The sequence below is a fragment of the Coenobita brevimanus genome, chromosome 41 (assembly GCF_032717465.1).
Source record: "Coenobita brevimanus isolate Jiangsu-jjx chromosome 41, ASM3271746v2, whole genome shotgun sequence".
Taxonomy (NCBI): Eukaryota; Metazoa; Arthropoda; class Malacostraca; order Decapoda; family Coenobitidae; genus Coenobita; species Coenobita brevimanus.
This window is the reverse complement of record NC_136994.1, coordinates 18,485,437-18,497,566: the sequence shown is the minus strand read 5'-3', so window position 1 is coordinate 18,497,566 and position 12,130 is coordinate 18,485,437. Positions and strand designations below refer to the sequence as shown.

At 41.1% G+C, this 12,130-nt stretch overlaps 1 protein-coding gene across 1 annotated transcript in view; it reads right to left on the bottom strand.

The window, feature by feature from the left end:
• The window catches only part of Actn (alpha actinin), a 76,948-nt gene extending 65,156 nt beyond the window's left edge, over window positions 1-11,792 (bottom strand). Inside the window, exon 1 of the mRNA XM_080270558.1 lies at window positions 11,543-11,792. Within this exon, the coding sequence (XP_080126684.1) occupies window positions 11,543-11,641 (99 nt within the window). The 5' untranslated portion in view covers window positions 11,642-11,792. The remainder of the gene's footprint in view (window positions 1-11,542) is intronic.
• Window positions 11,793-12,130: the final 338 nt, after the last annotated feature.

Genomic DNA, 12,130 nt, shown 5'->3' with positions numbered 1-12,130 from the left:
GTGTGTGTGTGTGTGTGTGTGTGTGTGTGTGTGTGTGTGTGTGTGTGTGTGCTTTGGAGACACTTTTCAAATTGGAGGGTAAATACTGCTCCACGAACAAAAATCTGGGCCAAGTTAAGGTGAAAGGAGTATAGATGTTAAGTGGTATCAGTCTCGAAAAAGTAACTACAGTACTAAAAATTTTATGCACTTATATAACTACAAAATCATGTCAACGTACTGATGTGATCCTTTTCCTCCTCCACCTCCTCTCGTTTCCTTCCTTCACCTTCTCTCTCTTCCCTCCATCACCTCCTCTCCTTGTCTTCCTTTACCTCCTCTTGCTTCCTTCCCTCCTTCGCCTCCTCTCACTATCTTCCCTCCTTCACCTTCTCTCACTTTTTTCTCTTCTTCGCCTCCTCTCACTATCTTCCCTCCTTCACCTCCTCTCAAAATCTTCCCTCCTTCACCTTCTCTCACTTTCTTCTCTTCTTCACCTCCTCTCACTTTCCTTCACCATTCCCTTCTTCACCTCCCCTCACTTTCCTTCCTTCTCCCTGCTCCTCCTCCTCTCAACTTCCTCCCTTCATCATTCCCTCCGTCACGTCCTCTCACTTCTTCCTCCCTTCTACTTTTCAACATGACAAATATGCCCAAGTTGACTCCCCCATCCCTACCACTTCTGGCATCCACAAACACCAAAACAACCAGCTCCCCCTCCAAAACAATCAGCTCACCCTCCAAAACAACCAGCTCACTCTCCAAAACAATCAGCTCACCCTCCAAAACAACCAGCTCCCCCTCCAAAAACAACCAGCTCACTCTCCAAAACAACCAGCTCCCCCTCCAAAAACAACCAGCTCACTCTCCAAAAACAACCAGCTCCCCCTCCAAAAACAACCAGCTCACTCTCCAAAACAACCAGCTCCCCCTCCAAAACAACCAGCTCACTCTCCAAAACAACCAGCTCCCCCTCCAAAACAACCAGCTCACTCTCCAAAACAACCAACTCCCCCTCCAAAAACAACCAGCTCACTCTCCAAAACAACCAGCTCCCCCTCCAAAAACAACCAGCTCACTCTCCAAAACAACCCAGTCACCCTCCAAAACAACCCAGTCACCCTGCAAAACAACCCAGTCACCCTGCAAAACAACCTTCTCTCCTTCCTTCATTTGTTTTGGCGACCTAGGGAACGGGGTCAGGCCAAGTTCCAAACACGTAAGGTAAACACAGTACTCTTTCTAGACGGGTGCCAGCCTCCACTACTTTCCTTTTTTTGTTATATTTGCAACACTACTCTTTTTACTCTAACTTGGCCCAGATTTTCCTTCTGCAACTTATTTTACTCTAACTTGGCCCAGATTCTCGTCCTATTGCAACTTATTTTACTCTAAATTGGCCCAGATTCTCGTCCACTTGCAACTTACATCGTGCTACGGCTCTACATCCTTTCCAAAACACTTCTTCGTGACTAGCATCATATTCTTGGGATAATCTCGTGTTACAACCGTTACAAAAAAGTGTAAAGAGATTTTTTAAAAAGGTGTTAATAGCAGTTTGAATATTATTAAGTCTTAAATTGCATTAAAAAAAATCTTAATTATGATTGGTAGAAGCCTAAAGTAAACAAATAGTGTGTTTATACGAGAGAGAGAGAGAGAGAGAGAGAGAGAGAGAGAGAGAGAGAGAGAGAGAACCCAAACCAAAAACATAGCTTCCTTGAATAATATAAAAACACTCTCCTACATAACCCCACCAGAGAGAGAGAGAGAGAGAGAGAGAGAGCAATCCAAAACCACCAAATACCCCCTAGTTCTTGGTCAACCACCTCTCCAACCACACCATTAACCACATAAAATAAGGAAGTAAATCAGTGGAACACATGAGTCGCCTATATAGGTAAATAAGGCATGGGTGTGGAAGGGAAAAGGTAAGTCTGTAAAATAAGCTAAATAAGGAGATAGATGAATTGTGGATTAGGTGTATTGGTGTTTATGGGGGGAAGATGGGGAGTGGAGGGGAGGGGAGGAAAAAGATGAGAAAGACAATATTATGAGGGAAGAGGAGGAGGAGGAGGAGGAGGAAAAAGAAACGGAGAATAAGAAAGACAACATCAAGGAAGCAGAAGGCTCAGAAAATGAAAAGAGGAAGAAGGAGAAGACGAAGAGGAAGAAGAAGAAGTGGAGAAGAAGGAGGAGGAGGAGGAGGAGGAGGTAGATGAGCCGATGCAGGATGAAGCAGAGGAAATGGAACACAACAGAAGGAAAACATGAAGAAAAGGGAAGACAAGAAAAGACAATCATAACATTTAATTCCGGACACCTCAAATAAATAAATAAATAAATAAATAAATACTCACAAGGACACCCCACTTCTCGATCAAATAAATTACAGCTATTTAACTTGGCGGGAAAAAGGCACTAGAGCCCACCGTCCGTACTAAATACATGTTAGGGTTTTCATTTATAGATCAGAATAAAAAGTTCCTGTCTCTCTCTCTCTCTCTCTCTCTCTCCATTTGTCACGATTCTGGCCATTTACTTGTGCCCGTTCCCGCGATCCAGTTATAAGGGGGGTTATTGGAACGGCAGGTGTGTGTGTGTGTGTGTGTGTGTGTGTGTGTGTGTGTGTGTGTGTGTGTGTGTGTGTGTGTGTGTGTGTGTGTGTGTGCGCTCCCGTTTCCGTACACGCACACACATACACATTGACAAACATACATACAAACGCACTTAAGTGTACACGTGTACCCTAAATTCCTCAGCACACCTATTTCCTTATTACACACACACACACACACACACACACACACACACACACACACACACACACACACACACTGAGAGAGAGAGAGAGAGAGAGAGAGAGAGAGAGAGAGAGTGAGAGTGTGTTTTGAGACGCAAACTCAAAATAAAACATGAAATGAAGAGATATCTCGTTTTATATTATTACTGAGAGAGAGAGAGAGAGACAGACAGACAGAGAGAATAGCTGTCTCATTAACAACATTCTTATCTATTCATATCTATACAGTCATCCTGAAAATTTATTATAAACCAATATATAAGATTAATAGGTCTAATTAAGTGATAGTTTTATGAAGATTCTCTCTATCACCACAACCAGGCTATAATCTCCCCTATCATCACCTTACACCACACTTCATACCGTCCTACCATCATCCTTATCATCATCATCATCACAATAGTCATCGTTAATAATCACACCATCATCATCACAACCATCATTACCATCTTATCATTATCAATACTTATCATCCTTATCACCATCATTAACATCACAATAGTCATAACTTGTCATCACACCATCATCATCACAATCACCACCATCATTACCATCTTATCAATACTTATCATCATTATATCAGTCATCACCATCATTACCATCTCAACATCATTATCAGTACATCACTCCATCATTATCATCACCATAATCACCACTTTTACAACCACAATCATTCTATCATCATCACCATCAGTATCGAGAGAATTACCACCACCACAATCCTCCTCAACACCATCCTAACCATCATCATCATCACCATCATTATCCTCATCAACACAATTCTTCTCCTCACCATCCTAATCATCATCATCACCATCACCATCATAATCCTCCTCCTCCTCCTCACCATCCTAATCATCATCATCATTATCATCATCATCAACACAGCCCTCCTCCTCTTCACCATCCTAATCATCATCATCATCATCACCATTAGCCTCATCAACACAACCCTCCTCCTCACCACCCTCATCATCATCATCAACACAATCCTCCTCTTCCTCCTCCCCACCATCCCAATCATCATCATCATCATCATCATCACAATCCTCCTCCTCCTCCTCACCATCCTAATCATCACCATCACCATCATCACAACCCTCCTCCTCACCACACTCATCATCAACAGAATCCTCCTCCTCCTCCTCCTCCTCACCATCCTAATCATCATCACCATCACCATCAACACAACCCTCCCCCTCACCACCCTCATCATCATCATCATCATCAATCTGTGTCAATTCTAAACCTGACCCAAAAGCCTCCATCTAGTAAATCCACAAACATTTCCATTCACCAATACCTACGTTGTATTTACTTAGCATGACTCAACTCACCTCTATGCTGTCTATCTGTCTATCTATCCAGCCATCTACCTAACTACTTTTACAGGCCCTATCTATCTATCTACCTATCTATCTATTTATCCATCTACATGCTCGTTTTCTCTCCACCCTTCTATGTATCTATTTGTATATGCTATCTATCTATCTATCTATCCACTTACATGTCTGTCTATCACCTGCCTGCCTACCTATCTACCAACCTACCTACCTATCTATCTACAGACGCCCAATCCTAGAGTTCACCCAGGGAGAGGGGGGAGGGAGAAGGTATGAAAAATTGATAAGGGAAAGGCAGAGACAGAGAGAGAGGGAGAGAGAGAGTACGGTACCGGTATATAAAAAATGATAAGGGAGGGAGAATGAAGGGGAAAGGGAAGGGAAGGATGATAAAGGAAGATGAGGGAGGGAGGGAAGGAAGGCGAACGAAGTGAGGGAGGAAAAGTCAGTGATAATGAGAGAGAGGGGAGAGAAGAGTAGAGAAGAAAGAGGAAGGGAAATATAGGGAAGGAAAGAAGAAAGGACGGAAGGAAGGAAGGAAATAAGGAAGGAAGGAAGGAAGGAAATAAGGAAGGAAGGAAGGAAGGAAATATGGAAGGAAGGAAGGAAGGAAATCAGAAAGGACGGAAGGAAGGAAGTGAAAGAGTAGGAAAGAAGGGAGAATAAAGAATGGAGGGAGAGAGGGAGAGACGGCAGGGAGGGAGTGGAGAGAAAGAATGGAGGGAGAGAGAAAAAGACAGAGAAGGAAGGATCGGTGGCAGGGAGAGACTGGAGTAAAATATGTCAGTCTGTTGATGAAAGAATTACGTGTGTGTGTGTATGTGTGTGTGTGTGTGTGTGTGTGTGTGTGTGTGTGTGTGTGTGTGTGTGTGTGTGTGTGTGAGAGAGAGAGAGAGAGAGAAACTGAAACAGCAAGGTCAAAATTAACATCTGTAAGAAAACCGACAAAAAAAAAAAAAACCCAAGGCCATGAGAAAGTGTGAAAATAAAGAAAGTGAGCAAGAGGGTGGTGAGGTGAGCAACAGTGCTACCACAAGTGTTGGGTAGTAAAGATAACACCTGTGGTACTCGTGAGGAAGGGGTGAGAGAGAGAGAGAGAGAGAGAGAGAGAGAGAGAGAGAGAGAGAGAGAGAGAGAGAGTTTCCCAGTCAGTCTAGAATCCAGTCAATGAGCCAAAAGTGAGAATTAATTTTAGATATCCCAGAACAGCCACATCCCACCTACCCCCCCCCCTCTCTCTCTCTCTCTCTCTCCATACCTTCAGCCTCTCCCCTACCCTACACAACCATCCTAACCCTACCTTCCCCCTCTCCCACCTCTCTCTCTCTCTCTCTCTCTCTCTCTCTCTCTCTCTCTCTCTCTCACCACTACACCCATCGACACCCCTTCCTATCCTTTTTTAACACTGCTCTCTCTCTCCCTCTCTCTCTCTCTCTCTCTCTCTCTCTCTCTCTCTCTCTCTCTCTCTCTCTCTCCAACCATACCTTCCACCCCCTCCCCCTTCCCTACACCCACCCACACCCCTCTTCTATGGTGGCTATATATGGAACGATAGGGGAGGGGAGGGGGAGGGAGGGAGAGATATGGGAGGAAGGAGGGTAGGAAAAATGGAGAGAGAGAGAGAGAGAGAGAGAGGGGCCTATGAGGAGAAACAAAGAAAACGGGCAACACAAAACCTTCAAGGGGGAACTGATAAAAAATACATAAAGCCCCACATATCACACTGCCAGACCTAATTTCTTCCAAGTAACCCTCCTCTCTCTCTCTCTCTCTCTCTCTCTCTCTCTCTCTCTCTCGACCTACCTTTCCCTTAATATCTTTCCTCTCTTACTGCTTTCTTCCATCTCTCTCCACTTCCATTCTCTCTCTCTCTCTCCATCTCCAACTTCCCCCTTCCTATCACCATCTTCCTTCTCTACTTTTCTCTTTCCTTCCTTCACCCCGCTTTCTCTCCCTTTCCTCCCTCTCTCCATCAATTCTTCACCCGTCCCTCTCTCTTTCTCTCCCTTTCCTCCCTCTCTCCATCAGTTCTTCACCCTTCCCTCCCTCTTTCTCCCTTTCTTCTCTCCATCAGCTCTCCACCCGTCCCTCCCTCTCCCTTTCTTCCCTCCATCAACTCTTCAACCATCCCTCCCTCTCCCTTTCTTCTCCAGCAATTCTCCACCCGTCCCTCCCTCTCTCCTCCCACCACCACCTAACCTGACCATAACGGTATCAGTAGCACACTCCTCCCTCCCTCCTCCCCCTCTCTCTCCCTCGCCATTCCTCCCTCCATCCTCCCTTTCCCTCCCTATCTCTTCCCTCCTCCTTTCACACATTCCTCCTTCTCTTCCATCCTCATTTCCTTTCTCATTCATTTTCCTCCTTACCTCACATTCCCCCTTCTTTTCTCTCTCTCTCTCTCTCTCTCTCTCATTCCTCCTTCCCTTCAATCCTTTTATTTCTCATTCACTTTCATTTACCACTTCCCTCTACCATGCTCTCTCTCTCTCTCTCAATAATACAGACGTGCGAGTCCAGAAAAAGTCCCCACGGAAGCGGTGTTAAGAAATTTCAAGGCACATAACACATTCCTTAAAACCGTCTTACGCATATGAAAAACGAACTTACGACATCTAACCTTCTTAAGTACGATAGAAATTCAAAAACAAAAAAATCAAAGTTGTGACCCACTTGTCAATAATTCACACTTTCATATCTAACCAACCCACCATAAATATTTGCTTAGTTCAGACGAAAGATAGGCGCGTGTGTGTGTGTGTGTGTGTGTGTGTGTGTGTGTGTGTGTGTGTGTGTGTGTGTGTGTGTGTGTGTGTGTATATATGTATGTATCGTATATATGACTGTATGGATATGTATGTACGTACGGTATATACGTATGCATGTAGGTCTATGTATGTATGTATATATGTATGTACAGTATACATGACTAAGCGTACGTATGTATGTATGCGTGGGCGTATGTATGTTTCTGTATGTATGTACGTATATATGCATGTGTCAATGTATGTATGTGTGTATATGTTTGTGTGTATATATGTATGTGTGGTAAGTGGCAGAGGTGACAGGTATGCGTGTATCTAAGGCTTCTGTTTAACCTCACTTTTATCACCTTATCAAAGAGGAAATGAGTGGAACGAGAATGAGTGAGGTGGGAACGAGACAGGAAGAGCAGAGGAAAATAACACCGGGAACAGGAAAAAAAAAAAAAAAACACCGGTAACAGGAAAAACAAACACACCGGTAACAGGAAAAACACACTGGTAACAGGAAAAACACACGCCGGTAACAGGAAAAACACACACCGGTAACAGGAAAAACACACGCCGGTAACAGGAAAAACACACGCCGGTAACAGGAAAAACACACACCGGTAACAGGAAAAACACACGCCGGTAACAGGAAAAACACACACCGGTAACAGGAAAAACACACGCCGGAAACAGGAAAAACACACACACACCGGTAACAGGAAAAACACACACCGGTAACAGGAAAAACACACACCGGTAACAGGAAAAACAAAACACAAAGGTAACTGGGAAAACATAGGGAACTTAATATAACAGGAAGTATTTGGGAAGAATAACATAAAGGAAATACGAAAGGAAGAGGAGAGTATTTCGAGTTCAGTGTAGGCTATGTATGTTAACCTATGTATGTATATATATGTATGCAACTTATGTATGTATGTAACCTATGTATGTATGTACTGTATGTAGGCTATGAAACACTATATGTATGTATGCAACCAATGTACGTTACCAATGCATGTATGTGTGTATGCAACCTATGTGAATGTATGTAACCTATGTATGTATATATGTATGCAACTTACGTATGTATGTAACCTATGTACCGGTATATATGTATACTATGAAACAGTATGTATGTATGTATGAAACCTACATATGTATGCAACCTATGTATGTAACCAATACATGTATGTGTGTATGCAACTTATGTAAACGTATGTAACCTATGTATGTATGTATGGGACCTATGTGTGTGTGTGTGTGTAACCTATGTATGTATGGTATATATGCAACCTATATGTATGTATGTAACCTATACATGTATATATGTAGCTGTGTAAATGAATTAAACAGGGTGACATGGTAAAAGAGGAGAGTAAATGAGGAAGGAAAAAAATGAGTAAAGGGAAAATTAATAATGACAAACTGGGAACTGAGGAATACGAAAAATGAATAAAAGGAGAATAGGGAAGCAGGAAAAAATATATGAAATAGGGAGATGGAAAAAATATATGAAATAGGGAGATAAAATTGGAGAAACCAGAAGATAAAAAATTTAATATGAACACAATGAATAAAACCAAGATGAATAACTGAATAACAATGAATGAAATATGGGCACAAGATAAGTGAAGAACAAAGCAACACAGAAATATACACAATGAATAAGCCATGATAACTGAATAACAAAGAAGTAGTAAAGATATTTGGGCACAATGAATAAAGCCAAGATGAATAACTGAAGAACAAAGCAACACAGAAATACTGACACATTGAATAAAGCCAAAATAACTGAATAACAAAAGAAGCAATAAAGATACCGTATATGGGTACAATGAATAAAGCCAAGATGAATAACTGAATAACAAAGAAGAGAGAGATACGACCACAATGAATAAAGCCAAGATGAATAACTGAATAACAAAGAGAGAAATATGACCACAATGAATAAAGCCAAGATGAATAACTGTATAACAAAGAAGAGAGAAATATGACCAGAATGAATCAAGCCAAGATGAATAACTGAATAACAAAGAGAGAAATACGACCACAATGAATAAAGCCAAGATGAATAACTGAATAACAAAGAGAGAAATATGACCACAATGAATAAAGCCAAGATGAATAACTGAATAACAAAGAGAGAAATACGACCACAATGAATAAAGCCAAGATGAATAACTGAATAACAAAGAAGAAAGAAATATGACCACAATGAATAAAGCCAAGATGAATAACTGAATAACAAAGAAGTAATAAATAAAACTGAAGACGAAAAACCAGGAGGAAAAACGAAGAAATATGACAAATGAATAACAATGTGAATAACAGAGAAACAAAGGATCAATTGACCTTTTCTATCCATGGACTTTTTTTTTTCATTTTATTCATAATTTGGTGCCTTTTTTTCAATTTGGACTTTTGGGACTGAAGGGGTTAGATAAAGCCTTCATTAACCCCTTCACTAAGAGAGAGAGAGAGAGAGAGAGAGAGAGAGAGAGAGAGAGTCCAGTTGCAAAGGGATATACAGATAATGGATAGGCACAGATTAACACAGGTAGATTGGTGTGTGTGTGTGTGTGTGTGTGTGTGTGTGTGTGTGTGTGTGTGTGTGTGTGTGTGAGAGAGAGAGAGAGAGAGAGAGAAAGAGAGAGAGAGGAGGGAAAACTGGTAATATATAATGCAACAACCAAACTTCACAACCACATATCTCGTAGTAGTGGTAGTAATAGTAATAGTAGTAGTGACAGTAGTAGTAGCAGCAGTGGTAGTAGAGGTAGTAGTAGTAGTGCCTAGAAAACTGAGACTGAGAAAGCAGACTGAAAGAACATGGAGGAAAGGGAGAAGGGAGAAGAGACTGAAGAAAGGGAGAAGGGAGAAAAGAGACTGAAGAAAGGGAGAAGGGAGAAAAGAGACTGAAGAAAGGGAGAAGGGAGAAAAGAGACTGAAGAAAGGGAGAAGGGAGAAAAGAGACTGAAGAAAGGGAAGAGGGAGAAAAGAGACTGAAGAAAGGGAGAAGGGAGAAAAGAGACTGAAGAAAGGGAGAAGGGAGAAAAGAGACTGAAGAAAGGGAGAAGGGAGAAAAGAGACTGAAGAAAGGGAGAAGAGAGAAAAGACTGAAGAAAGGGAGAAGGGAGAAAAGAGACTGAAGAAAGGGAGAAGGGAGAAAAGAGACTGAAGAAAGGGAGAAGAGAGAAAAGACTGAAGAAAGGGAGAAGGGAGAAAAGAGACTGAAGAAAGGGAGAAGAGAATAAGGAAATACTGAGAAATGGCAAGACAATAAGGATAACTTGAACAAAAAAATATATATATATGGGAAAAGGGAAGAAAACAGATGAATGAAAGATGACCAAGACTGTCGAAATAGGAAGGTGTTGGTATAAAATATAACTGAAGGAATCGGGAAAAGGAAATAAGGAAGAGAATAAAAATAAATATGGAAACAAGACCCAGTTAAGACACGAAATAAAAATAAAAGGAGGGAGAAAAGAAAGAAAGAAAGAAAGAAGTCACTAGCATAATGGAGAGAAGAGAAAGTAAAAGGTCTAGAAAATAAATAACACGAGAACAATGCAATCAAGACATACTGGTACCGTAAAATGAACACCTTCTTGGAGGTATAACAAGGCAGGAATAAAGAACATTAACTGGACACATAAACCAAAATAAATAATAAAACAGGAAATAATTACCAACACAATATATTAACAGAATGAATAAAGAAACAAGATAAAGACAAAAACTATGAAACAAGAAATAAATATACAATGAAACAGAAATTGGATAACAATAAACAGGGGAAACTAAGACAAAAAGAAAAAAAGGCAATATATACAAAAGAAACAAATCAATTAAAAAACTTAATAAATTGGAAGTGAGATGACTAAAACGTGATAAACAGGATAAAAATACATGAAAATACAAAAATACAGACATGACACCACAATAACTATGTATAAATTAAATAAATCTCCCTTAACGAATGTGGGAAAAGGCAAATCAGATACAGAAATAATTATATAAAGCAAAAGGAAAAAAAATAGTGATTAGAAATTAACTAAAAACTGGAAAATAATATAAACAAAATAACTAATAACGAAAAGGGAAGGAAAGGACGAAATTAAAGTAAATAAATAAATAAACAATAGAAGAGGAAAAAATATAAACAGGAAAACGTCAAGAAAAACAAACAGCAGGATTTGGGCACAAGATGAGATGATGCTGAGTGAAACCCGGGATGAGAGAGGATATATCAACGAATAAACGAAGATAAATGAAAAAATACACGAGGATACGGAAGAAAAAATCGATAAAGGAGGAAGTAAATGGAAAATACGACTGGAAAATACGATAAATGGGGGAATACGAACGTTAGCATCACCTGATAACGAACAGGTAACAGAGAACAAGGAAATAAACGAGAAGGAAAGCTCTGATAAACGAGGAAATTGAAGGAAAATACTGATAAACACGGAAATGCGCGGAAAATACGAGAAATGGGAAAATAAGCAGGAAATGTGTGAACCGAGAGGTGAAATTTCCATGAAGGATAAAATAACGGTAACAGGAAATCTACTACGCAGGGAAACAGTGAGGAAAATAAGGCTAAACGAGGAAATAAGTGAGAAAATACGATAAATGGAGGAATCAGCCTCTCTCACCTTCTTCTGCTGTTTCTCCCAGGCGGGGTCCAACAGTCCCTCCCTCTCCCACTCCTCCTCCGGCTCCATGTACTCGTTGGGGTCGTTAGGGTACTCCATGGTCGTCTAAAGATTGTTATTTATGTGTGTTTTTATCTGTATTTTATCCAGGAGGAGGGGGGTGGGGGCAGAGGCGGCACACAAGCACACAACAACCCGGCGAGAGAAACCCACCCGTCCAGGAGCACGGTCGGCGCGGCACTGATCTTACCCCCCCCTGCCCGTCCCCCCTCTAGCCCGCCCAACGTATCGTACACTATCAACGTCTCACATTTACCACTTATTTAACGCAACTTCCACTTACCAGCACTTACTACACTTCATGCCATAAGTACCTCATGTTTTTATGCCCCGATATATAACACAGCCGGGGTTCTAAGGCATAAAAGCACCCCAAAAACTTAAAATAATACCCGTACCAGATTGCATGAAGCCAGCTTGGCAGATCGCCATATAAGGCAGCTTCGGAGGCTGGACAATCTTGCTCTCAGGACTTTTAAATCTTGCCTCAATTTCTCAGTATTACAATTAAAACATATCTCTCATTTA